Source organism: Anopheles merus, chromosome 2L, assembly GCF_017562075.2.
Source record: "Anopheles merus strain MAF chromosome 2L, AmerM5.1, whole genome shotgun sequence".
Taxonomy (NCBI): domain Eukaryota; kingdom Metazoa; phylum Arthropoda; class Insecta; order Diptera; family Culicidae; genus Anopheles; species Anopheles merus.
The window spans coordinates 46,373,448-46,396,172 of NC_054083.1; the positions used below are offsets into that span (position 1 = coordinate 46,373,448).

Genomic DNA, 22,725 nt, shown 5'->3' on the forward strand with positions numbered 1-22,725 from the left:
CGCGACCGTCCGGTTGTTTCCGTCTAGCGCACGACGACGACAACGAAGGCTTCGAGCCTTCCTTCAGAGAGAGGGAGAGAGTGTGGCAGCTCGTTAACCACCCCAACCCCCAACGTGCATTGGATGCAGTTTTTTTGCACTGATTTACACGCGCCCAGTTTGCTACAGTTTAAGGGGAGCTTTGGGTCCATCTTCCACTGCACGTCACGAACTTTTGTGCTTCTCGTGCCGGCAAGCGGCTAACGACCGAGAGCGTTAATTCTTCGTTGGCTGGAAAGAGCACGGAAGGGGTTTAGAATCATTCTTTTTGCACCTAACCGGACATGGTTCATTGTTGATGATTGTGTTAGGCAACGGAAGGGGATTTTACATAGCAGTTGAGAGATTATGTGCATAAAAAACACTAACCGAAGCCAAAAGAAACGGTTCAGTGTTTGATGCTTAGACATGCTTATAATGGTGCCTGAACACGCTCGATAATCGCGAGCATGAGCATGGGTTGATAATTATGCATTTGTTTGCTCATGGAAAACGATTGAGTTGAAGTGATCGTTTGTGCAATTTATTGCTTAATTTAAAAAAATAAAATAAAATTCTACATAACTATCTCACTTTGCTCAATCTTGACTAAGAGTCAGAAAAATTGGAAACCATGCACCGGCGCACTTAAAAAAGACAATGAGAAAGCAATAAGATAATGCCTCTACTGTATTAATTCACTGGAAAAACAATTGCATTGCCATTTGATTCTTGTTACATCGCACTTAACAAATTAGATAAATAAGCTACAAGCTGCCATGGTACTTACTCCCTCTCTTATCAGTCAACTCAACAGTAATCTCCATCCATGCCACATACATCCCAACGCCATCTTTATAACAATGTTTCCTTACTTTCCATACAACAGTTAATTAAATGGATAAAGCGAAACCAACCACAAGAAGAAGAAAAAGAAGCAGAACCATTCACAAACACTAACAAGTGGCTTTTCTGCACTTTTAATTATCTACTCCCGCAGAGAGCGCCGCGTCCGGACGTAGCCGGATGTTTCACCGACCGCCCCGCCCTCCCCGTCAACAGCTGGCCCGGCCGGGACCAACCCTCCCCCTATGGGGAAGTGTGCCTCGAAGCAGCCAGCTCCCGGACTGAACGAATTTGGCAGCGCACCGTACCTTGCCATCTGCAGCGAAGATGACATCCTCTACATCAATGTGGTAAGTCCTCGGGGATGTGCCCTCCACCCCCTCCCCCTTCTCCTCCCCCTATCTCCTATCCTTTAACCCGCTCTTCATCCGGTTCGCCGGATTCTCTAGCCTCGGATTAGCTCTCGGAAACAAGCGCGCCCGGTAATTGCTTTTGGCGGAAGCCCACGAGCTCGCTCCCTTTTCGGTCGCTCATTAGTATGCAGCTTCACACAGCGCAATCATTCGCACGCATTATGCGTTCGGCATTTTGTTACAATGTCGCATGTGGGCTCTGGCCCAGGGTTTGGGCATAAAACCTGAGCGACGAGACAATTTCAACCCCCGGTTGCGTTCCAACTATCCGTCATGTGGCATTCCGAGCTCATCACTTATTCATAGTTAAGGCTCCCACTTCCCTCCCAACGGGCGGTCCTGTTCCGGAAGCAGTTTGTAATGGACGAAAGCATGACATTTCCTATTGCAGGATAAGCCATTCGACTGACCGGCCGACGGCGTGTACTAACCGTGTGTAACCATCACCCATCAAGAAGCGTGCATTTCAATTCAATTTCAATCAGCTACCTGCAACGAAGAAAGAGAATTAAGTTTCATAATTCAAGTCCCCACCGACCACCGTATCTTACCGCCGCGCTGCGTCTCTCTACTAATTTCGTGGCCAGCTATACTTTCGCCCACCCGAAGGTGGATGGCATTATTGCATAAAAATCATTGCGGTGGGCCGCACAAATAGCATTCGCAACCGCAAAAGCCACCTTCCGAAGATGACCTTGGTTGGCTTCAGCTTTCATCCCTCCCCGGCCCGGGAATCGGCTGGTGTGAAGTCTTAATTTTAAGCCTTGCCTTGTGCCGGGTGCGGCCTGAAATTCGTCTCGCAACGGTTTCACTCTCCGGCCCCCACACCCCCATTGCCGTGTGGGTGGGTTGCTGCTGCATTAGCTGTGGTTTTCTGGGCTACCGTGACCGTCGTCCGGACATTTCCACTGTTTTTCTTTTTGCTTTCACACCTCGCGGCAAACCCAAACCCAAAGGCGGTTCGCGCGATTCCGGGCGTTTGTGAACCAAAGCGACGAACGACGACGAACGAACAAGCGAAATTAAAATTCATTGAAAATTGGCGGTTTCGATTGCACGTAATTGAAAATTATACGCTGTTAACGGATTAACCGCCCACCAGAGAGAGAGAGAGAGAGAGGCGTGAGAAAAGCTCCGTGACCGTGGCTGCGCAACATATGCGGCAGCGTCCATTTCACCGTCCGAGAGATGCGTTTGCTTGTTCGAGGGACCGTGTTGACCGTGTTTGTGGTAATTAATTTAATTTCGCTTTCAATTAACATACATTCTCTTCTGCGCATTGATGAAATGCATCTTTGCTTGTTACACAAATGCTTCTCTTACAAAGCTCAAAATACGGGAGATGTCATAAAAAATAAGGTAACATTAATTTAACATCTGTAACAGTAAATAACCTATTGCGAACACGGAAATAGCATATTATTGAATTGTTTTTTAAGCTCAACATTAGACGAAAACCTTCAGCAGCGCTGTGAATGTAATTTTCTTATTATTTTTCCAAAAAAATGTTGAAATCTTCAACAAACAATGTATTAAATTATTATTCTTCAACATAAAGTTGACAAAAACGCACATAAAAACAGTTCGGTTTTGTTGAAGGAACGCGAGCAGCAACTTACACCGATGCTACAACCAGAAACAAACGAAACAATTAATGACAAATGAAAAATAGAGAAAATGAATTCAATTGCTGCAAATGAGAAGTGGAGAAATCGAATTCCATCAAAACCTCAAATCATTTGCTCCTCGTCGCATTTACAGCTGCAGGCGTTTTCCGACCGATGCTCTATCTCTTATAGCAAAATTACGCCACGTGCGTACATACTGCTTGTAGCCGTTGTCCTGCGCAGTGCTGCTCGTTTGCGCCGGTGACCCCGGTGCTGATACGGGCAGCAGCGCCGGCTCACCGTTCGAATCGTCGCTAGTGTACGGAGACACTGGTGCCGAACGGCACTCCGCCTTTGCCGCCCGAATACGCCATTGCAAGCGCTTCTGGAAGCGCTTCTTCTTGAGCGATGCGTAGCAGGTCGGATCGATGCGCCAGTAGCAACCCTTCGCTGCCACATCGGTCATGCGCGGCACCTTGATGAAGTACCGATTCAGGCTCAAATTGTGGCGGATCGAATTCTGCCACCCATCCTGACGGCGCTGCCGAAAGAAGGGATAGTTTGCGCGCAGGTAGGCGTAGATTTCCGGCAGCGTGCACTGCTGCTGCGGTGAGGCTGTGATGGCTTGAATGATCAGCTGCGCATAGCTGTACGGTGGCTTGGCAGTTTCGATCGATTCTGTCGGCACGTAAGAGGCTGACGATTCGTTCTCGGACGCTTCCGGAAGGGCTTCTAGCTGATGCTCTTCGGAGATGATAGGCGAGCCGCTACCGGTACAATCCAATGGAACGTCGGGGATATCCACTTTCTTGCAATTGTTGGCCGGTGGTTCCGATTTGACGTTAGCAGCAAGCAAAAGCTTATCAATCAGAGTCATTATATCGGAGCCGATAGTGAGATTATTGTCCACGTGCTTATTACAATTTGCATTATCCTGAGGCACCACATCGTTGGCGCTGGCATCCTCAGTATGCTGTATCTTACAGCTCAAATCCATCGCTTCAGCGCTCGGTGGCGCAGGCCCGTTCATAACCATTACAACACCATCATTTGCCGCGCGCTCAACGAGATTCTCGAAAAAAACGGTCGTACTCGTGTTCGGGAATTTAAAGACGCAACTTTTAGGCAGCATGTACGGCAGCTCGCTCTGCGGCAGAAAAAGCTTATCCAAGTAGACCCCGTTCTTGCTCAGCACCTCCACCGCGAATACGCCATTGGAGTAATGCAGAATAAAGTGTTTCCGCGAAATCAGCGTATCCCTGGCTACCTGGAAATCTACGGCATTGTTCTGGCGAGCGCGTCCAACGACCACCCTGTGCCCGATGATAAGCACATCCTGGTCTCCGCAGATTAGACGCGCGAGGACCGCATACATGGGGGACACGATGACCGTACTGGAAGGCAGCGGTTGGAAGGCGTTGGCGCTGCTAATGCTGCTGCTATTGGCCGCTATTCCGAACGGGAAGGATGGAGCATACTGATTGTTGTATGGAACTGGCGCCGGAAGCTCATTGTTCGGATCGGTCTGGTCGGTAGTAGACATCGTACGGTACAGTGCTGCAACGACCAAGACGACTAACGTAATATGCACAATAGTATTGCAAAACAAGCACACATACACAGCTATCGCTTTCATACAAACCTTGCACAACGCTGCTAATGGAAGAATTACAATACCAGCATGTAGGGACGACACAAACACGACAAAAGCCAATTACGAAAAGAACGTTTTTCCAGCGAACGCAACGCTTTTACGGGGCAACGGATCAAAGTGCGCTATTGGATTGACAGCAGCGCCGGCTGTGATTGTATTGGTGTCATCGACTGCAAACGTCAGTTGGAGCTTTAAATTCAAATGTTTGTATTTGACGGTTGGGAAATCCAAATTCAAAACATCCATTCATTTTGTTGTTGTTTTATAATGGAAATAGTATTTTTATTGAATTAGAATAAACTGAATTATTTCATATGAATGTTTCGAGCTTGTGTGCTATAATTATGTGGCAAAACAGAAACAAGAAATTAGAACAGGAGATTTTTGTAGACCACAACAAAAGCTTTCGGTAAACCTTGCTTGACTTGTATTCAGCACTTCCCAATGTCCCTGTTCCTACACTTTTATTGTGCTGTACAAGCTTGCCGATTGCTCACACTGCCTCACACCTAGATGTCAGTGCTAAAGGACATCAAACGTTGCGTTCAACTTTTCCATTTCCACTTCCAACGGCCATTTGCCGAACCGCTTCCAACGCCTGCGCACACAGCCGCAGGACAACAGGATCGACGCACAAATGACTGGCACCAGCGTCAGCACAAACAACAACATTCCCTGCCGGGAGAAAGTAGTCGTAGCCCAACTCCGCTCAATATTTACCGACCTCCGCCACTCACACACTTGCAGCGACACGCGCAAGCTCCAGTTTTCCAGAACATTTTCCACCCCAAGAAAATCCACACACACACACGCTCGCTCGCTCGCTCGCACGCTCTCATTCTCTCACGCGTTTGCTCCGATTTTCTTCCATCAACACGGGGCCACACACGACGGCGCACATACTTCCAGTCGAGGGAAAGCCGTAGGAAAAATTGATACTTCTGCAGAGGCTTCATTCTTGACGGACGTGCGTGCCAGGTGTTTTCATCGCGCGATTTTGCCAGTGAAATAAGGCAGACTAGAGTTTGGTATTGCTAACACTATTTAACATAGAAACAGTGTATTGCGTGATTGGTGAAGACGGCAGGCATTATTGCTGCCCAGTTTTGTGCAAAACCCCCGCACCGCCAGTGCCAGTGAATGGAGATGTCTGGTGACCAGCCTGCAATCGATAAATATTCACGTGATTCCAGTGGAAAGTGTCTACCCTTGCTGAGGGGAGCAGAAATTGCTGCCAAGTAGAAAACGTACAGATACGTAGCAAAAGTGTGTCCGAAGCTGCGAAGTGCACATTTCCGTGAAGTACTCCCGCTGCCGTGTGACATCGTCCCACCTCGCCCCACTTTTAATTGCCGTTTTACACCACCTCGGGGGACACAACGCTGTCCCGGTGGTGCAATATATGAGTGAACCGTGTCCGCCGGCAGCTGCAAACTCCGGGCGGCCCTAGAGCATCTTCGCTGTGCAGCTATGGATGAATGCCAGCATGAGCTCGACTTTGAGGAGCTAGAAAAACTGTGCAGACACACGCCGGAGGACGAACTGTCAGAAGCGGAAGCGGACCAGCTGGGTGAAACGGGCGGCACAGAGGAGGGAGGCGGAGCGGGCGAAAGGTTTAGAGATATGGTAAGCCCGATGGATCGATTTTATTTTCTCTCCCCCAAGGTCCTATCCTTCCTGGAGTACACTTCAATAAGTTGGTGGAGGGAATTTCCCCGGACGTTGTTGGGGTAGGTGCAGTGTAGGAGAGAGCCAAGATGGGGAGCACAGGATACGAAAGAAGAAGAAGAAGAAGAAGAAAAAATGGCCACCCTTTCTCGGGCGGAAATCGATTCTAAAAGTTGACACGTCATTTGTGCCCTCCCCACAGGACACAGGCGCCTACAATTTATCTTTCTCGTGAGAGTCATGCCGAGAGGCGTCTTATGCATCCCCAGCATCATCATTACGGCCGGAGAGCCCTTTTCTCAGCATGTCTGTGGGCGCGCTGCTCTTATCTCGTCATGATTATTGCCTTCAAATTCCTGTTTCACCACCGCTTCATTTCCCAACAAGAAGCTTGAAGAGGTTTGGTTCCAATCCCATGGCATGATTAATTCGTAATTATTCGTAACCGCGCCATGGGTTTCATGGTAAGATGAAGGCCTTCAACTTCCTTGCTGCAGCGCACCGAAGGCTACCACCAACCAACCCAACACATCCAAAAGGGAGAGCGCGATGTAGCATGTGCGGCCGCTGGTACGCATGCTCCTTCCATTTGTTTACGTCTGCAGTTGTCGGTGGAGTGTGCAGGTACGCTCAGCAGTCAAAGTAAGGCATCTTCTCGGTGCATGAATCAGTTATGACGGAAGAAACGATAACGGTTACGATAAGTACTCTCCACTCACGATGGTAATGAGATGTTAATGCCGAAGGTTAGTGTGGTTTCAGTAAGTGGCCTTGATGTAATCAGCGGTCGAATCTTGGCATCTACCACTTCCAATTCGAGGTGGAATGTACGAGGGAATCTTCAAGTGAGCTTGAAAGCTGGTTCTATCTCAATCCAACGTTTGCAGTCATGAAACGGCAACTTTCATCATAAAAAAAGAAACAAACATTTCATTAATCGAGAAAGACACGTTTCCTCTCTATAATAATAATACGCCGTACCGTGACTAACATCACCTTTCACGTGGATGCCGCAGTTGAAGTTCATGAACTTCACCGCACTTCGGAATGTTTGCCATCGTTTAGCCACTGCAACCATCGCCTTCGCCCTCGGTTATTGGCCCCGTCGCCGTCCAAAGGTGCTGTGGAGGAAAAACGGGCGTGAAAAGCCTGTGCAAAACCTGTGCCCGTGTGGAAGCGAGCGTCTAACGTGCTCTGCTGTCGTCGCATGTTCTGCTGCAGCGCGCCAGACAGACGCCTGGGCGCACATGCACCCCTTTTCCCGGCGTCGCTTACCTACCCCGTTAATTATAGGTCTGCAGTGTTGTCTGGGGCTTGCGTTTGTATCATCAAATATGCAGCGTTTCTTTGTTTGCACTGCAAGGGGAACCACCATGGGGAGCGTTGTATTGATTCGGTATTACTAACACTTTGACAGATTGCGTGACATTTCGAATATCAACACGATCTATTGACATTTACAAGACAAGATTGGATTCTTCGCGCCTCGCGTCCTACGCAACGGTAAGCCGCGAAACCAACCTGAGAACTTAGCGTCCTGTACCCGTGAATGGCCTCAGGTCAAGCTGAAAGCCTACCCTCGTAACACGGCAAGCCACCCAAACATTAATCCACACCGACTGAACGCGTAAAACCTACCCTCCCCCCCCCCCCCCTCTCCCAGCCGAATGATGTCAAATGTGGCAAATGCGATAAACCTTACATAATAATTGGATTTCTCCCGTTATAAGACACGATCAGTCTTGAAGTAGTAGTACCGGGGAGAAGGGAAAAGTGGTGCCAGTGGAAAGCGCTTCGTTCGTTCCGGACGTTTTCACATTTGGACAGATTTTTATATACAAATATGGCTCGCGTGTCCATAGCTAATCCAATGTGCTTTGAGCACGCCCTGTGCGCAGTTGGACGAAAACACCGGCTGTCACCAAAGCCCACACACGGGACACGGGACACGAGGTTGACAAATTTCGTCCCTCGAAAACCGTCCACGGCACTATTCCACGGTTCGTTGCGCTTTCCGTCCGGGCCGGTCGTTGCAATTTATTTCCCTTTTGTCGATCCGGTCCGGGCGCCCCCTGGCGCCGTTGGCGTGCTTTTGCTGCTAAAGTACCTTCAGTCGCGCGTTGTGCTGTCTTCTCCGCAATCGCGTGCGCAAAAACAGCGCAACGGCGGTGCTGGCGTGGATCTTAACTTTCGATTTTCGACAAAACGGGCCTCTCCGTTCGCTCGGTTCTGTTCCAAACGTCGATGCACCAAATCTCCGGGAAACCGGGCCAGAGAAAGTCACGATTTAGCAGCATGTACAATTTAAAAAAAAATAAAGAAAGAAACAAGCATACCCCTTCGGTGCCGAAAATTGGAACCGAACCGGCGAACGTGGCGGGGTGCGGCAAAAAGGGACGAAAATCGAAAATTGGTTCAATTGGCTAAAAATTTACTTTGCTGCAGAGCATATAATTTTACCCAAAATAATTCCTCTCTCTCTCTCCGTCTCTCTCTTACGCGTGCACATTCCTTTGCCGCAGCAGCAACATACGCCAGAGCGCTGCGTGATGGGAAGCTGTGAGCGACGAACCCTAAGACCACGTGCACGTTGCTTTTAATTTACTTTTGATTGTGTGGCACACAAAAAAACTTAATATTATTTATACGATTGATATCTGCGATTCAAGCAAAAAAAAAAACATTTACTTTCAAAATTCGAAAGCATACAAAAAATCACACGCAATGCTTGCAAGCTAAACGGCACCCGTCGCTGTGCCGAAGCGGCCCAATTGATTTCATTTCATTTTTGCAGATAAAATTGTATGTTTCTCTCCCCTTAGTTTCGTCTTTCCCAGTCCCTATTATGTGGCGTCAGGCAACTTCTATCGCAGGCTACATCGTACACCACCGGTACGCAATCGATTCGCGTGTTGCTTCGCCATTTCGGCCGATCTAGCTGCGGAACATCCCTATGTGCGATTTTTCGTGTTAGATCACGGAGGGGAAAGATAAATATTAATACACGTAAAAAATGGCAAAGTGATGGTAAGCAGCGTGATGGCAAAAAAACGCTCTAAACCCGTTGACGGCTGTTTGCCAATGGTGGGATATTATTTTCTACATGAACAACAATCGATTTACCCGATTGAGATACGAGGAGGGAGTCGAGATCCACTCTTTGAATGCGCCAGCATAAGCAAGATATAGGACCGGGGTTGTTTGGTGCCAGATCGAGGCCCTACAGGGTCAAAAGAGAACCGGAGCGAGACGGATAATGGCAAAGTGCTTTGAGGCGCTAGGATAATTGAAGCAAACACTAAACGTGCAGCAGTACCACCCCCTGTGCCATGGATGCCAGTGTGGCGCAAAGCATGTTGTTACCTTTTTACCATTCCACGATCTGCTCCTAACCTGCTGGGTGTTGTTTGGGTGCAGCAGCAAGAAAGGGGAAAATGGAACCTCCTGTACCACATTTTCCACAAGCTTTCGAACAAACAGCGCTTAAACCGTTTGGAGCAATGAAAGGTTAATAACAGGTTAATTTCATCCATCCCACTTCAATTTCCCATCAAGCATCAGATGGTTGGTATTGCTATGAAAGCACACTGCTCGGCCTATTGTGCATTATTGCACCGAGTTGGCACATAATTGGATAACCCCGTAATGAAGATAAACGGATCTACTTTTCACAAACAGCACAATCGTCTCCACCGAGAAAGGGCTTGCGAGTGAGTTCAACAACAAAAAAAACACACACACACACACACCCTCCCAATAAAAGCGTCTTTTGGGGTGGAACATTATGTAAGCTTTATCGTGCGGGAGTCGTCTTTCGCATTGGGTTTCGGTGTTGTGGTTGGTGAAACGTTGATGCGATGCGCATCTTGTGCAACGAACCAAACTGCGTGCAGCACTAGAATTGGACATTTAATAGCTGCTATAATACCGTTGATTAGAGGCTTAAATTGCAACACAAATCTGCACCATGTCATGGCGTTTTGGGCATTTACTGAGCTTTAGAATACTCAATCCCGGTTTGGCAAACGCCCAAAAGGCACCGAAATCAATGCCCCTGAATGTCAAAGCAAGGAGAAATGGTTCGTATTCGCCACTGCAGCCCCTAAAACCCCTTGAAAACGGAACGGGTTGACGGTAGTGAAAGGTCGTAAAATGGATTACCCGAACAAAAAAAAAGCCATTTCACTTCTTCACTCTTGTTTTGGGCCATCCTCTTGGTTCATTACGTTGTGGACGATTGAAGTTGCTTCAGTTTTGAAAGAGTTAATTCCCTTTTTTTTGTGTGTTTGTTTCTTCGAAAAGGCCCTTCATCAATCTTCTCACCTAATAAGCCCAACATAAACGCTCATAATGCTAAAGAAATGCTTCCCCTCTCGTTGGCGTGGCGTTCGCTCCATTAACAAGACTACCTAGCTTTTTAGACCTTTCTCCATCGCAAGTTTTTAACAACAAAAAAACGTGCCAAAAATCATCTTGCTCTCCCATTAAGCGGCGATCCAAACAACGTCCGTCCGCCGTTTGCTTGTACTTGTACGCGGCCATAATGCCAGAAATGTGCGACTTCCTCCTTCTTTCTCCGGGATAGCTCCCGTCATCATTTACGCGGCCAACTGTTTCACCTTCACCTGTGCGCTTCGGTTTGCAGATCGTTCGTTCGCAGGGCACCTGAAAACGTGGCTGTCCCACATTCGCAGCTGCATACAGCCACCGGCCAACCTTTCACCGGTTGGTTTGGTGCGCGTTGTGGTTCAATAAGAACAGTAACAAAAAATGATACCAAAATCGTGGTTAACCACCCTTTTCCGGTACACACTATGATGGCACCCTCGGGCTAATGCTGTGGCGTTAGCTTGGCCCGCGATAATGTAAAAGAGATTAACACTAGTGGGTGAAGAGAGGAAACAAAACAAAACAAGACCTATACTGCAATTTCCGAGTCTGCCGCGGGTCAAACTCGTGTGTCGGAAGCTCACTTTCTGCCAGTACACCACAGGCCCATCCATTGAGATGGGTGGAAAACACAGAAATGGACCCGCCCCGGAGTAAATCGGATCACTTTACCGGGGCAGGTCATGCTTTCGTACATAACCACGTGGCTTAAGGCGGAGGCATGTGTACAACAGCCAATGCCCAACATGCCCATTAGGCATGGGGTTCAAACGTTCAAACCGTTTAGCTGCGGTCCGGTTAGGCGGTTTGACTAGTTCGTTAGCTAAATGAAAGCGTACAAATACCACAGCCAATGTTGTTACTATTCATTTCTCCGTTCGCAAAATACAATTCAATTTGTTGGTTTATCGCGTTAAGAGGCGAATCAAAAGCTACCGCACGAGCTTGTACGGTGCAAAAGGTTAAATCGTTGCAGTGCTGCATGCACGTTCCACCTCAAAATGTAAAGAAAGCAGAGCTTTTTGATTGCCTCACGGGTGGGGTAAGGCATTTCAAAGTTGAAGGTTGTTTCATGTTTGTTCGACTTTAATGGAAAACACACACACAGGGCGCGCGGGCACGAGCGCAGAAAGTTCCTCTTCCCATGCTGACTACTCGCAGCATGGAACGGGGTTGGTAACGAGCCGTACGCAAATGTTTACATTGGAATGGATGACTTGGAGTGTGGCCTTGACAGTGGAGCTTTGGTCAACATGCAAGCAGCGCACAACGATGGGTCGATTTTTTATATTTCGCTTCTCCTTCGACTAGTGCCCACCCAAACCCCTTGTGGGAAAGCGAAAAAGTTTTGAGAGCCCAAAACGTTTTACGTGCAACTGTGATCTCATGCTGTGGGGAGGTTAATTCAGTGGTGCTGAAGCACAAAAAAAGATCGTGGAAAAAAGATTTATTTTACGCTTCAGTTTTGCCTACCTTTATGTGAAAGAAAATTAATTCGTCCACCGTACAGACACGGCTGCTCTCCTTTCCCGCCAATGTCGCAATGTTAGTAAACAAACCGTCAACATCCAGTGCGATTTGACAGCTGCACTCAACCGAGCTGTCAGGCGCGTAGACTAATTTTTAATCCGCTGTAATCCCCCCCACAAACAAATAAACACTTTAAAATTTTACCATAAATCTTTAACTGTTTTGTTCTCCCTTTCTCTCTTGCACAGGGCCAATCGGAGAGCAAGAAAGCGTCGAAGAAAGCGGCCACCGACACTGGCCTGCACACCAAGGGGACGGCTATGTCGTTTGGCTTCAAGAAGCACAAGGTGCATCAGGCAACCACCGGCAGCAACGGTAAGATCGGCACAACCGGAAACAACAAATTGCCACCGGGTGCGGTCACACATACCGGCGACGGTGGTGGTGCCGGCGCAGAACCAGTCCCGGGAGCGGTCGCTAATCAGATCAAGAAGTTCAGCCACAGTAACCACAACAACAACAATAACAACAACAACAACAGCAATAATGCGACACTGGAAAGGGAGAAAGCGGAAAGGGAGCTGGTGCAGGCCACCGTCATCTCGAACCCGGGCGTCGATGCGGCATTTAGCGACAACAACGGAAATAGCGGTAAGTGTGTGAAGGGGGTGTTTGTTGTTTCCACTTAAGATAAATAACGTTAGCAACAGTCAGAAGACACACACACACAATTAGAAGACAAGTATCAAATGTCAATCTAATGGTTCGGGTCAACGACATCATTGACTGACAGGTTGTTGTTAGTATTCCCAGTTCAGCCCCAGCCAGCTGTTAGGTTCTGTTTTGGACCATTCTTTCGCTTCCACCCATTTCTCTTAGCAGAACAGTGGTAGAACTAGCAGCTAGAACTGATTCCGAATGTCAAACGCTTTCCTCATCGCACTGTTTGGATGTTCGTTCAATCAGATCATTACCTTCGGTAATAGACGGCAACGGCCAACCTTCCTTGAACACGTGTTTTCAGACCCCTCAGCTGCGTGTCTTGTACCGGTACCGTAGAATATAACATTTCCCATTCTTGCCCTCTTGCTTGCCCCACAGGATCGGTAGAGTCGGTGGACGACACGAGCGGTGGTGTGATGGGCCCCGGCCGAACTACGGCCTCCACCGGCCGTTCCACACCGCGGCTGCAGCCCGCCAAGAAGGACAGCAACGGGGCGCCGTACCGCAGCAATCGGTTCGGCTTCCGCACCAACAACATCGTCCGGCCGGCATCGGTCGGGCTGCAGCCCCGGGTGGCCAACGATTTTGACAAACATTCCTCCACCACTACCAACACCAACAACAACAATAACATCCACGCCCATAACAACAACAATAACAACGTGTACGTCGTTAACGACAAGCGCCGCTCGAAGAGCGCCTCCTCGGCGGCCAGCGCACGCACAACCTTTACGCCGCTGCCGGGCACAACAGCGGCGGCGGCGGCGGCGGCTGCAACCGGAACCGGCGGGAATGGGGCGATCGTGCTGCACCAGCACGCGTACGGTGGGGGTGCAACTGCGCTGCATCGTCCGCTGCCGAAATACCAGGCGCCGAGTACGAAAATAGCCCACGCCACCGTGCCGGACTCCAACAGTGGTGCTGGTGGGACTTATCAACAGCAGATGACGAAATGCAACCAGGGAGAGCATAAAAATACTCAGCATTCCGGTGCCGGGGCGAAGCAGACGGCCCAGCAGCATCAGTATACGCACGGCAGCGAAGCCGGCCAGAACGCACCAAGCGGTGGTGGTCTATGGTAAGTACGTTAGAACTAGTTAGCACTGTGTAAAGGGAACTATTTATGTGAACTTTGGCTGTAAACAGCGTGCCAACCATCTGCGTCACGCGTCCGTTCCGAATTTGCGTGTGTTTGGCATGCTTCCTTCCCGAAAGAGACAGTACAAGCCAGCAGAATGATACATTTATTAATAGCTTCACTCTAACCGTCGTTGTGTTTTCATTTGCAGTGCAAAAACACCACTGACTGGCAATGGGCATACGGCCGGCGGCACCACTACATCGGCCAAACTAGGTCAGGAGGCGGCCACAACGGCCAGCAAGTTTACGCTGCACACGTCCAGCCTGCCGAAACCGCAGTACCCGGTGTCGATCTCGCTGACCGGTACTACCGCCGGGTCCGTCGCCGCCACCGCGACCGCCAGCTCGCGCTACACGATGGACACGAAGGGTGCCAAGCATGCGGTCAACGTGAGTCGCAAAGAGTTCGCCAACACGAACGTGGCCGGGGCGCCCGCGCTCGAGGACACGACCACCACGACGACCAGCAGCATCCGGATGCCGCGGCAGCGCTACCGCAACCTGGAGATGGTGATGAGCGGCCGGCACAAGTTCGAGGTGCGCGATCTGGAAGCGCTAACGACGGAACCGATCGTACCGCTGCCGCTGCCGGAGCTGCCGAGCGCGTTCTGCAGCACGGGCAACCAGCGAACGGCACCGCTCAGCGGGCTGATCCGCTCGACCGAGCTGAATGCCAGTGCCACTGCGTCCGCCCTGCACGACGATATCGACATCAACGATAACCGGTACGAGCAGGCCGAACCGGGCGCGGCAGAGGAGCAAGTGACACCGACGGCACCGGACAGCGAAGGGCAGAAGGAAAGCCTCGAGGAAGAGAAGCTGCTGCGCGATAACAACTCGTCGGAAAAGAGCCTGATCAAGGGCGGCGCGATGAAGGAGCTGATGGAGAGCTACGAGGAAAGCAAGAGCTCGACGCCGAGCTGCTCGCGCGCTTCCTGGTTCACGGCCGGTGAGGCACTAGCCGCCAAAGACTTTGGCATCCGCAGCCTAACGAGCAGCGTGGAGAGCAGCACATCGAGGCAGACCGATTCGATGCCCGGCAGCGCACAGGACGAGCAGGAAGAGGAGGACATCAGCTCCGTCACCATTACGGCGGGCAATCCTTCGGCGTTCTGTAAGTTTTGCTACGCACTAGAGAAGCATCCAATTTTTTGCGCTGCTCTAACCTTTCGTTGCGTGTTCTTTGCAGCTTCCATTTCAGCGCCGATCCCGATGGATGTTTCCGCCACCAACCTGGACAGTGTGTCGGAGGTACTGGTCAGCTTCACCGATCCAGGAACGGATCCGCTTGCTAGCGGGGGCGGCGATGCTGCCACCGAACCGAACCGAATGTACCGCAACGAGCAGGCCAAGTTTGCGGAGATGGCCGCCGCCATCAGTGACGTGCTGCTGCTGGACGATGAAACCTCCCCGACGGACAGTCTCGTTAGCAGCTGTACGGAAAACTCGGACGACGTGAAGAAACCGCGCGGCGGCAAGAAAACGGCCGAAAACACGAAGGAAAAGGAGAAGGACATCGATGAGATCTCGCCCGAGCTGGACGAGCTTACCAGTCCCGTCTCGCCCGGCACACCGACCCATGCTTCCAACTCACTGTCGCTGTCGGACGGCGGGAGGGATTTTCTGATTGACGACGAAATCGCCGACCAGCCGGGGCTGGTGTTCGATGAGGGCAGTACGCTCGATCTTGGCTCGCTCAATCTTAACCTGACATCACAGAAGACCGACACCGATCGAACGCTAAAGGACAACCACAATCGAGCTGCAGCTGCAGCTGCCGGCACTACAAACGGGACCGGCTCCCAACCGGCAGCAATCAGGGCGACTCCACCGTCAGCTCCCAAGCCGAGGAGGGCTATGCCGGATGCGTACGAATCGCCGGCCCTGTCGCGCAAATCGGCACGCAGCGGTAATCGCATGGCGCGGGCAGAATCGCTCGACACGCTCTCACCGTGCGACTCGATCGCGTCCGATGACTTTATGCTTGACTTTGACTGCAACAGCAGCATGGACTCCATCGATCGGTATGTTACAGTGGGCGGATAAATAACTTGTCAGTGCTAATTTCCTTCTTTTCGGTGGCTCAGGGTCGCTCGATCCAGTATGGGTGGCAGCGCTAACGGGTTAAACTCGATGGACGAGCTGCAGCTGTGGTCCGAGCTGGAGAACAAAGGCGGACACATCATACGTGAGTGGAGCACACTGCTACGCAGCAGTCCGCAGAGCAACAGTACTCACAGGTGAGTTGAAGTTTTGTCTCACTGCTTTTCACTTTCTTTCCGTTGGAAATCAAAACTGAACTGCAAGAAGCGGTGTAAGCCCTTGGTCGGTGAAGATTTTACGCGCCTAAAAGTATGCAATCGTGTGCACATTTATAGCATGGTGCTAGAAAACGTTATAGCATGGTGGATTGACTGTAGCTGCCATAAAATTTAACTTGAATTTGCTGTTTTCTCACCATATGGAACTTTATTTTGAAAGTCTTGAAATGTATTTTATCTGCTGAATTCTTCACTTTACAAAACAGTTTTACCTATTACATACTACACACTATATGGAGTGTATTGCATTATGTACCTTTAATTCAAAACCTCCGCCCCATGTAATAGTGCCGTCGGGCTCGTTCGGGTGTCTCCTATTTCCTATACCGCCTGTCGATTTTTGCAGTGTCGGCTCGTTTTTTTTTAGTTTGACATACCAACGTCCAAACGGTAATCCAATGGCAAATTGGCTTACCCTTTCGCATGGCTGCACTAATGCTCGGACGGTTCGACGTATTCGATGTTAACCCCTGGGCTAGGCTAGGTTCGTCCCTAATGAGAGCGGATTACCGTCACCCTCATTAGGGTCGTGCTCTGCTGTGTGTGTCATCGCAATCGAAATGATTGTCTTTCCTGCTGCCCTTAAAGTGCTCTCCGAGGTTGCGAAAGAAGTTCAGCTAGCCACAAACACACACACAATCGAATAGCGGATTCTTTTTCGGGACGCTCAAAGTACTCTCGTTTGCCATTTCCGGCAACGCGGCCCCACTTCATTATTGCTTATGTTGTTGCGCGGTGGCGTCGATCGAAGGAGAAAAAGTAACGAATGAACTTAAAGCGCCCGTAGTTGCACAGTCATTTGCACACCATTTGTCTTGTCTTTGTCTTTGTCCAGCCCTACCAAAAGGGGTTTCTAGTGTTGAAAACGCCTTTTGCATGGAAGCTATTGCTCTTATTGCTCTCCCCAAAAGCAGTATAAATCGCTTCTAAAGCTGTCATTGCTGCAGTCGGGCTTCAATGTTTGGAAATTTGTTTTCCCTCCATCCTTCGAAGCGCAACTAATGGCGATTATGATACACCCATGGGGGCAGATTATCGCGATCATGTTACTAGCCTTACTCCATCGAAGCCACAGCGCTTGTGTGTGTGTGTTGATGGAAACGGGAAACGGGAAATATATTACTGACGAGTTGAGGAGCGGAAAGTAAGTATGATGTTGCAACATTATGCCTTTTTGGCTCGGGCTAAAGATTCGTTCTATAAAGGGCGTACCGCTGAACGGTTAGTCGATTTACTGTTATGTAGAGCAGCGACTAGTGGTGGGGAGAGGTACTCATTTGGTGCAGTACGGTGTAGGGTTTGCGCACGAAACGATTATACCAAAAAAGGCATCTACATAGCAACTTTACAGCTTAACCTTGACATACACCATAGCAGCGGGGGGTTTAACATGCATTATGCTAATTACTTTACAGCTAGACATCACCGTGAAACAAATATTAAACCATTCTTTTGTTGGTACTTTTCGTGCACCCTCAAAAAAGAACCTCGCAAAACCTTCTTTTTTTATACAACACACTTTGCTAGTCTTTATTTTCAGTTTTTGCTTACTAGAACCGCGTTTAAGCTACTTGCTCTAGAAACCAAATCCCTGCCAGCCCAACCACACCAAACCGCTATGGAATGCACCACCACCACCACCGGGACGATGATGTGCATTAACCACAATTTTACTACTCTTCTAGTTCCTTCGGCGCGCTTGGCTGCCCTTTGCTCGCTCGCGTGAAGTTCGCGTGTGTGCGGGGTGGCGTGCATTGTGTGTTTTTCAACCGCGCGCACAGCTGATGAGAACGCGCGTTTGCGTGCGCTGATGGTGATGGTAGTTGTGATGAGAAAGCCGGTTTTTTGTTGTTCTTGTTGTTTCTCTCAAATACCACAGCAAATAGGGGATGGAAGCTGTTTGTTGGTTTCTTTCTCTCACGCTCTTTCTTTCCCTTTTGAACCTAATCTCACCTGCATGATCATGAATGATCTTGATGGTGTTGTGTATGTGTATGTGTGTCTCAAAAAGGTATCTTCAAGACACGAATGATCTGATTTGAGGTGAAGGTGTGTAATTACAGCTATTTGTGTGTTGCACAATCCTTTTTGTGTGTCGTATTCTAATGGTTCAAACAGTTGAGAAGCTTTTCTCTTCATCCCCGGCTTGCAAAGGGATGTTATGTTGGCCGACACACAAACACCACCTAGTGGTGGATTTTCCACCGCTCGGAGCCATCGGTATAGGTAACACCACCACCAACACCACAACGATTCGAGCCTTTGGGGTGAGTCACACGAAACCGTGTGTACTCGCGCATTCATCGGCCGGTCTACGAGCCCACCGCATCACACACACACACTCTCTCTCTCCGATGCTCTCTGGTCGCTGGTACCAGGTTTGGCTCGCCCGTTCAGTTCTTGGTGTGTACGTTTTACGGCCACAACATAGCTGCCGTGGCTCTGGCAGTGGTGATGGCAGCCCTTATTCAGTATTTGATCGATCCTCACACACGTACACACAGCCTGTGTGACGCAAGGTTATCTGGTTCGATCAACCACCTAGCAGCGGGGCGCGGTGTTGGTGATACTTGATAGAAAGGCAAAGATCGACCTCACGGCCGTCAGCTGTGTTCGGTTTTGGGCGGTGGGAGGCTGCCGATCAGCAAAACTATTCGGAGCATTTCCTTCGCCAGTGATCAGTGGTGAGACAAAGAGACTCTCCTAAAGGGTGGTTGTGGTGTTTTGTCGTCCGATCCTTTACCCGGTTCGAATCCATTCCGTCCGCAAGCTGCCCGACGTGCTAGTTCATACTGTTTGTGTTTAGTTTCTAATTTTGACATCCCACTGGTGGCGGCGGTAAATTAGAAACGTGGTGCTACAGTTCTGCTCTCTCTTTCTCGCTCGTGTACTGTGCGCGAGTAAACGCGATCGCGTGTGTTTCTGTTTATGGTGCATCATTTCCTGCAACCTGTTCAGGGTCAACCGACAGACAGACACAGCCGTTGTGGAACGTTTAGTTTTCTTGCAACAAACACCACCACCACCAAGCACCACCGATCAAGTGTGATTTAGTGTGGTAAAACAAAACAAAAAAGGAAAAGATATTTTTATTGTTTTGTGCCCCCGATCTCTCCCCGTGGCACACGATCTTTGCAGTGTGTGTGTGTGTGTCTAATGCGGTTTTTATTTGATGTTTGATGCACCCACGGAAAAAAATAGGGAAAAATACCAAAAATACAGCTGATGAGTGAGAAGAGGTGGTTGAGTTTTTGGGGCTTTGGTGCAGAAGCAAATAGTCTGTAGTTGCACGTCGGTGGCTCACGCGGTCTTGCTATTTGTGGTGTTTCGATAGTGCAAGTGCTTAAACCATCATTCATTCAGTTATATGTTGAATTCGAGCTGTGTTTGCAACATTCTATAAAAACCTACAAGTGCACACACCATTCAAAAGTGGTTAGATTCAACAAAAAAGACCTAAAACTCGTCCGACAACAGCTCAACCTCAGCTATAATTTACCGAAAAAACCACAGCTTACAGTTGAAAACCACAACAACCCCGCTCCTTTAAGTTCATCAACCCGTCTGTAAAAAAAAAAAACCCATCCAACCTCCAACATTAAGAATGTTTGCGTTTTGCTAGCTTCTTCCACCGCTTCCACGCGTCCGTCTTTGTCGACGGTATATGCTGCAGCATAGGGGGTTGGCCGGTTGGTACGTACCTGTTGTGCATGAGACGTGAAAATTATTGAAAGCCAGAAGCTTTGTTCCTCCTCTGCCGGTTGTCTACACCGATGTTGTAAAATTACCAGTGAAGTGTGCGATGCAGTGAAGTGGTTGTGTGTGTGTGGTTCGATCGGGAAACTTGTATACTTCTCTTACAGTGGTTGCAAAACGCCCTGCCAAGAGGCAGCAGCCGAAGCCAGGCAAACACCACCCAGATCACGATGAAGGATTGTGAAACGACGTCGGCTGAGAATGCACCGCCGGCAAGTGGCGTCGGTTCGTCGCCGGCTGTAGTGCTGCAGGAAAAGCCGACACCGACTCCCACCTCCACCACCACCAATGGGTAAATGATCGTTTCTCTCCATCTTGTAGCTGTTGTAGCCTTGTGTGTTTTAGCAGGGTAAAGAGGCAGAACAGAGGGAAAATCTAGTCCACTAGTTGCTCTATTCTATTCAAATTTCAACACCCACTACTACCCCTTCAGGGCGTCACGGGGCGTGTGTATCTTGTGTGGAAATTCGCAGGCTCCAATTTCCATGCTCGAGCGATGTGAGCGAAATAGTCGAGGAAGCCGGCGAGCGGCGGTAGCTTTCGGGCGCGAATGAACGCGCTCCTATTATGCAGACCCTACTAGCAAAGAGAATGTAAAAGTGTGCGTCTTTCAGGCGAGGGGCATGTAGAAGCAGGGAGAGACGGCTGGAAATACGCGGAATTGCTAGGAGGCGAGAGCGTGTTTTGCTTTCTACACAGTTTTCGCACTTACACAATCACACATGTGTGAATGTGTGCGTTCACTTTCAGCCTGCGCGCTCAGTTTGGTTTTCTCGCAGCGGCTTGCTGGTGTCGGTGTCTCGCTCGCACTAGTGCAGCGAGTGTTCCTCGTGCGTTCCCTTTCTTGCTACCACACAAAATCGTCAGTACAGTTCAAGCCTTCGCAGCGTGAGGCCGCGCGCGTTTTAGCCTAAGTCCCGGGCGCTCGATGTAATTTGAAGTGAAGTGTTGAAGTTTTATTTATTTCAATTCACATTATTAAGGCCTCGGTCGTATTTTCAAGTGTTGAAGTGTTGTGCGCATTGAAATAAAGCAGCGTTAATCTTTCATAATTCAACATGAATATGTAAATTATGCTGCTTTATTTCAATGCTTTTTTTACAGTATTCAACATACACAACATACAGGCAGTAAGGCGGGTGCTTGAAGTGACGATTTTTTTATTATTTATAATAAAAAATATGTGTGGTTTTGTGGCAAGATTGTGGTTAGCGATGTGTGGAACTGTGCCTTAAGTTTCAATAAAGTGTTAAAATATCAACCGAGCTTGATGTGTTTAAGTTTTATTTCGATGCATGCGATTTTATTACGCTGCAAATCAAAGTGAACGAAAGCGCACAGCGCACAACGCGCAACGAAAGAAACGAGGGGGAGGGGGTGTCCAGCGCTACGCGCAAAGTGCGGCAACAGCGCAGCGCAAACCGAAAAGAACGCGCGGGAAGGGGTGTTCAGCGCAGCGCGCAAGTGCGGCAACAGCGCAGCGCAAACCGAAAGAAACGCGAAAGAGCAAGAACAGCTGATCCGCGCATCCAGCGCAGCGGGAGAGGAAAAAACGGGAGGGAGGGGGTATCAGCTGATCAGCTGTTTTGTATCGCGAGAGCGCCCCGTGTAATTTGAAGGCAAGCGAGAGAGCGCTGCGCGCGCTTGCTCTCAATTCGGAAAAAAATCACTGCCGCTCGACTATGGCGGACAATACAAATTCGACCGAACCCCTTCTCCCTGTTTCTACATGCCCCTCGCCTGTAAATTTAACTCTCTTTGCCTGTCGGGGAAACAATTGCAACGCACGAGACCAGCTTATGAGATGCACATCATATTAGAAAACGAACTCTTTTCTTATACGCATTTCAGTGGCATTAGTGTTTCCTCATTTTTCTTGACTAATTTAAACTTTACTGCTCATTTAAGAAATTGCATAATTAATTCCACAGTGACACAAAAAAAGGCAACCAACCAAGGGGCAAATCGTACGTTTGCTTTGCATTGGAGCACGCTGGCAAAACACGCAAATCGAATCGTCTAATGTGCGCAATAAATTTAAGCAATGCTGCTGCACAGGCGAGCGAAACGCTCGCACTGCTAATTAAAAGCAAAACAATCCACCGAAGCTAATTACCATAGAACGGAGCCACCACCATGCAGGCAAATCCGTACGAGCGTGCACGCGTGTTTTTCAAAACTATTTCAACAGCTCATGCTCCAATGTGGTGACCATCGGGACAATTGATAAGCCTATCAATGCTACACCTTGGCTTGGCGATAACGGTGCAGTGATGCAGTGGCTGCACACGGTGGCTTAAGCTAAATGCAGCTGCAATGGCGTGGGGACAAACCATTCACAGGCAAAGCCAACGCTGTTTGTTGTGGCGTCGCTAGTCTCGCGTGTTTTTCGCGTGTGTTACTAAACTGTGGCGAGCGAGCGCACGTCGAGGGAAGGTGATGCGGTCGCATGGGAGAGGCAGGCAGTGTGCCACCCTGTAACGGATGTGTTTCGTGGTGGGTGAAATTAGCGAATGTAATGTCTTAAAAATAGTGCAGTTTGTAGAAGTAACTTCTCATTGAAACTCCTTTGCACGGTACCGTTCATCTTCTTAAACGACTATGAATGAGAGTAAAAAAAACGTTTAACTTTAATCGGTAATGACTTTTACAGCAGCAGCAGCTATGGGGTCAAAGGTATTAGAGCTAATTATGGCATCGGTTTTTTTTTTGGCGCTGTT

The 22,725-nt window shown here is 49.2% G+C and overlaps 2 protein-coding genes and 1 long non-coding RNA gene across 17 annotated transcripts in view; 2 read left to right on the forward strand and 1 right to left on the reverse strand.

Moving 5' to 3' along the window:
- Positions 1 to 22,725, forward strand: part of LOC121593474 — an 86,610-nt gene that overhangs the window by 48,959 nt on the left and 14,926 nt on the right. For 6 of the 13 annotated variants that reach the window (XM_041915817.1, XM_041915815.1, XM_041915816.1 and 3 more), the window contains exons 4-9: positions 1,019 to 1,214; positions 12,314 to 12,716; positions 13,167 to 13,866; positions 14,078 to 15,042; positions 15,118 to 15,952; positions 16,016 to 16,168. In XM_041915817.1, coding sequence (XP_041771751.1) covers positions 1,110 to 1,214; positions 12,314 to 12,716; positions 13,167 to 13,866; positions 14,078 to 15,042; positions 15,118 to 15,952; positions 16,016 to 16,168 — 3,161 coding nt within the window. In that variant the 5' untranslated portion in view covers positions 1,019 to 1,109. Of the gene's footprint in view, positions 1 to 1,018; positions 1,215 to 5,430; positions 6,165 to 12,313; positions 12,717 to 13,166; positions 13,867 to 14,077; positions 15,043 to 15,117; positions 15,953 to 16,015; positions 16,169 to 22,725 lie in introns of those variants that run through there. The other 7 variants (XM_041915823.1, XM_041915824.1, XM_041915825.1 and 4 more) reach the window with 3 other exon arrangements.
- Positions 2,756 to 4,671, reverse strand: LOC121593477 (forkhead box protein K2-like). 2 transcript variants are annotated; one of them, XM_041915828.1, is made up of 2 exons: positions 4,527 to 4,671; positions 2,756 to 4,441 (listed from the first exon to the last, which is right to left on the reverse strand). In XM_041915828.1, exon 2 carries the CDS (start codon positions 4,425 to 4,427, stop codon positions 3,033 to 3,035), a length of 1,395 nt encoding a protein of 464 aa, XP_041771762.1. In that variant the 5' UTR covers positions 4,428 to 4,441; positions 4,527 to 4,671; the 3' UTR covers positions 2,756 to 3,032. The 2 variants fall into 2 exon arrangements, with proteins under 2 accessions (XP_041771762.1, XP_041771761.1); XM_041915827.1 differs by having other exon boundaries at positions 2,756 to 4,459.
- On the forward strand, positions 20,800 to 21,270 carry LOC121593481. 2 transcript variants are annotated; one of them, XR_006004783.1, is made up of 2 exons: positions 20,800 to 20,945; positions 21,110 to 21,270. It is a non-coding gene; the product is annotated as an uncharacterized LOC121593481 (long non-coding RNA). The 2 variants fall into 2 exon arrangements; XR_006004782.1 differs by having other exon boundaries at positions 20,800 to 20,935.

Excerpts from the sequence above, each read along its gene's own strand:
- LOC121593477 (XM_041915828.1), bottom strand. The coding sequence starts at position 4,427 with ATGTCTACTACCGACCAGACCGATCCGAACAATGAGCTTCCGGCGCCA.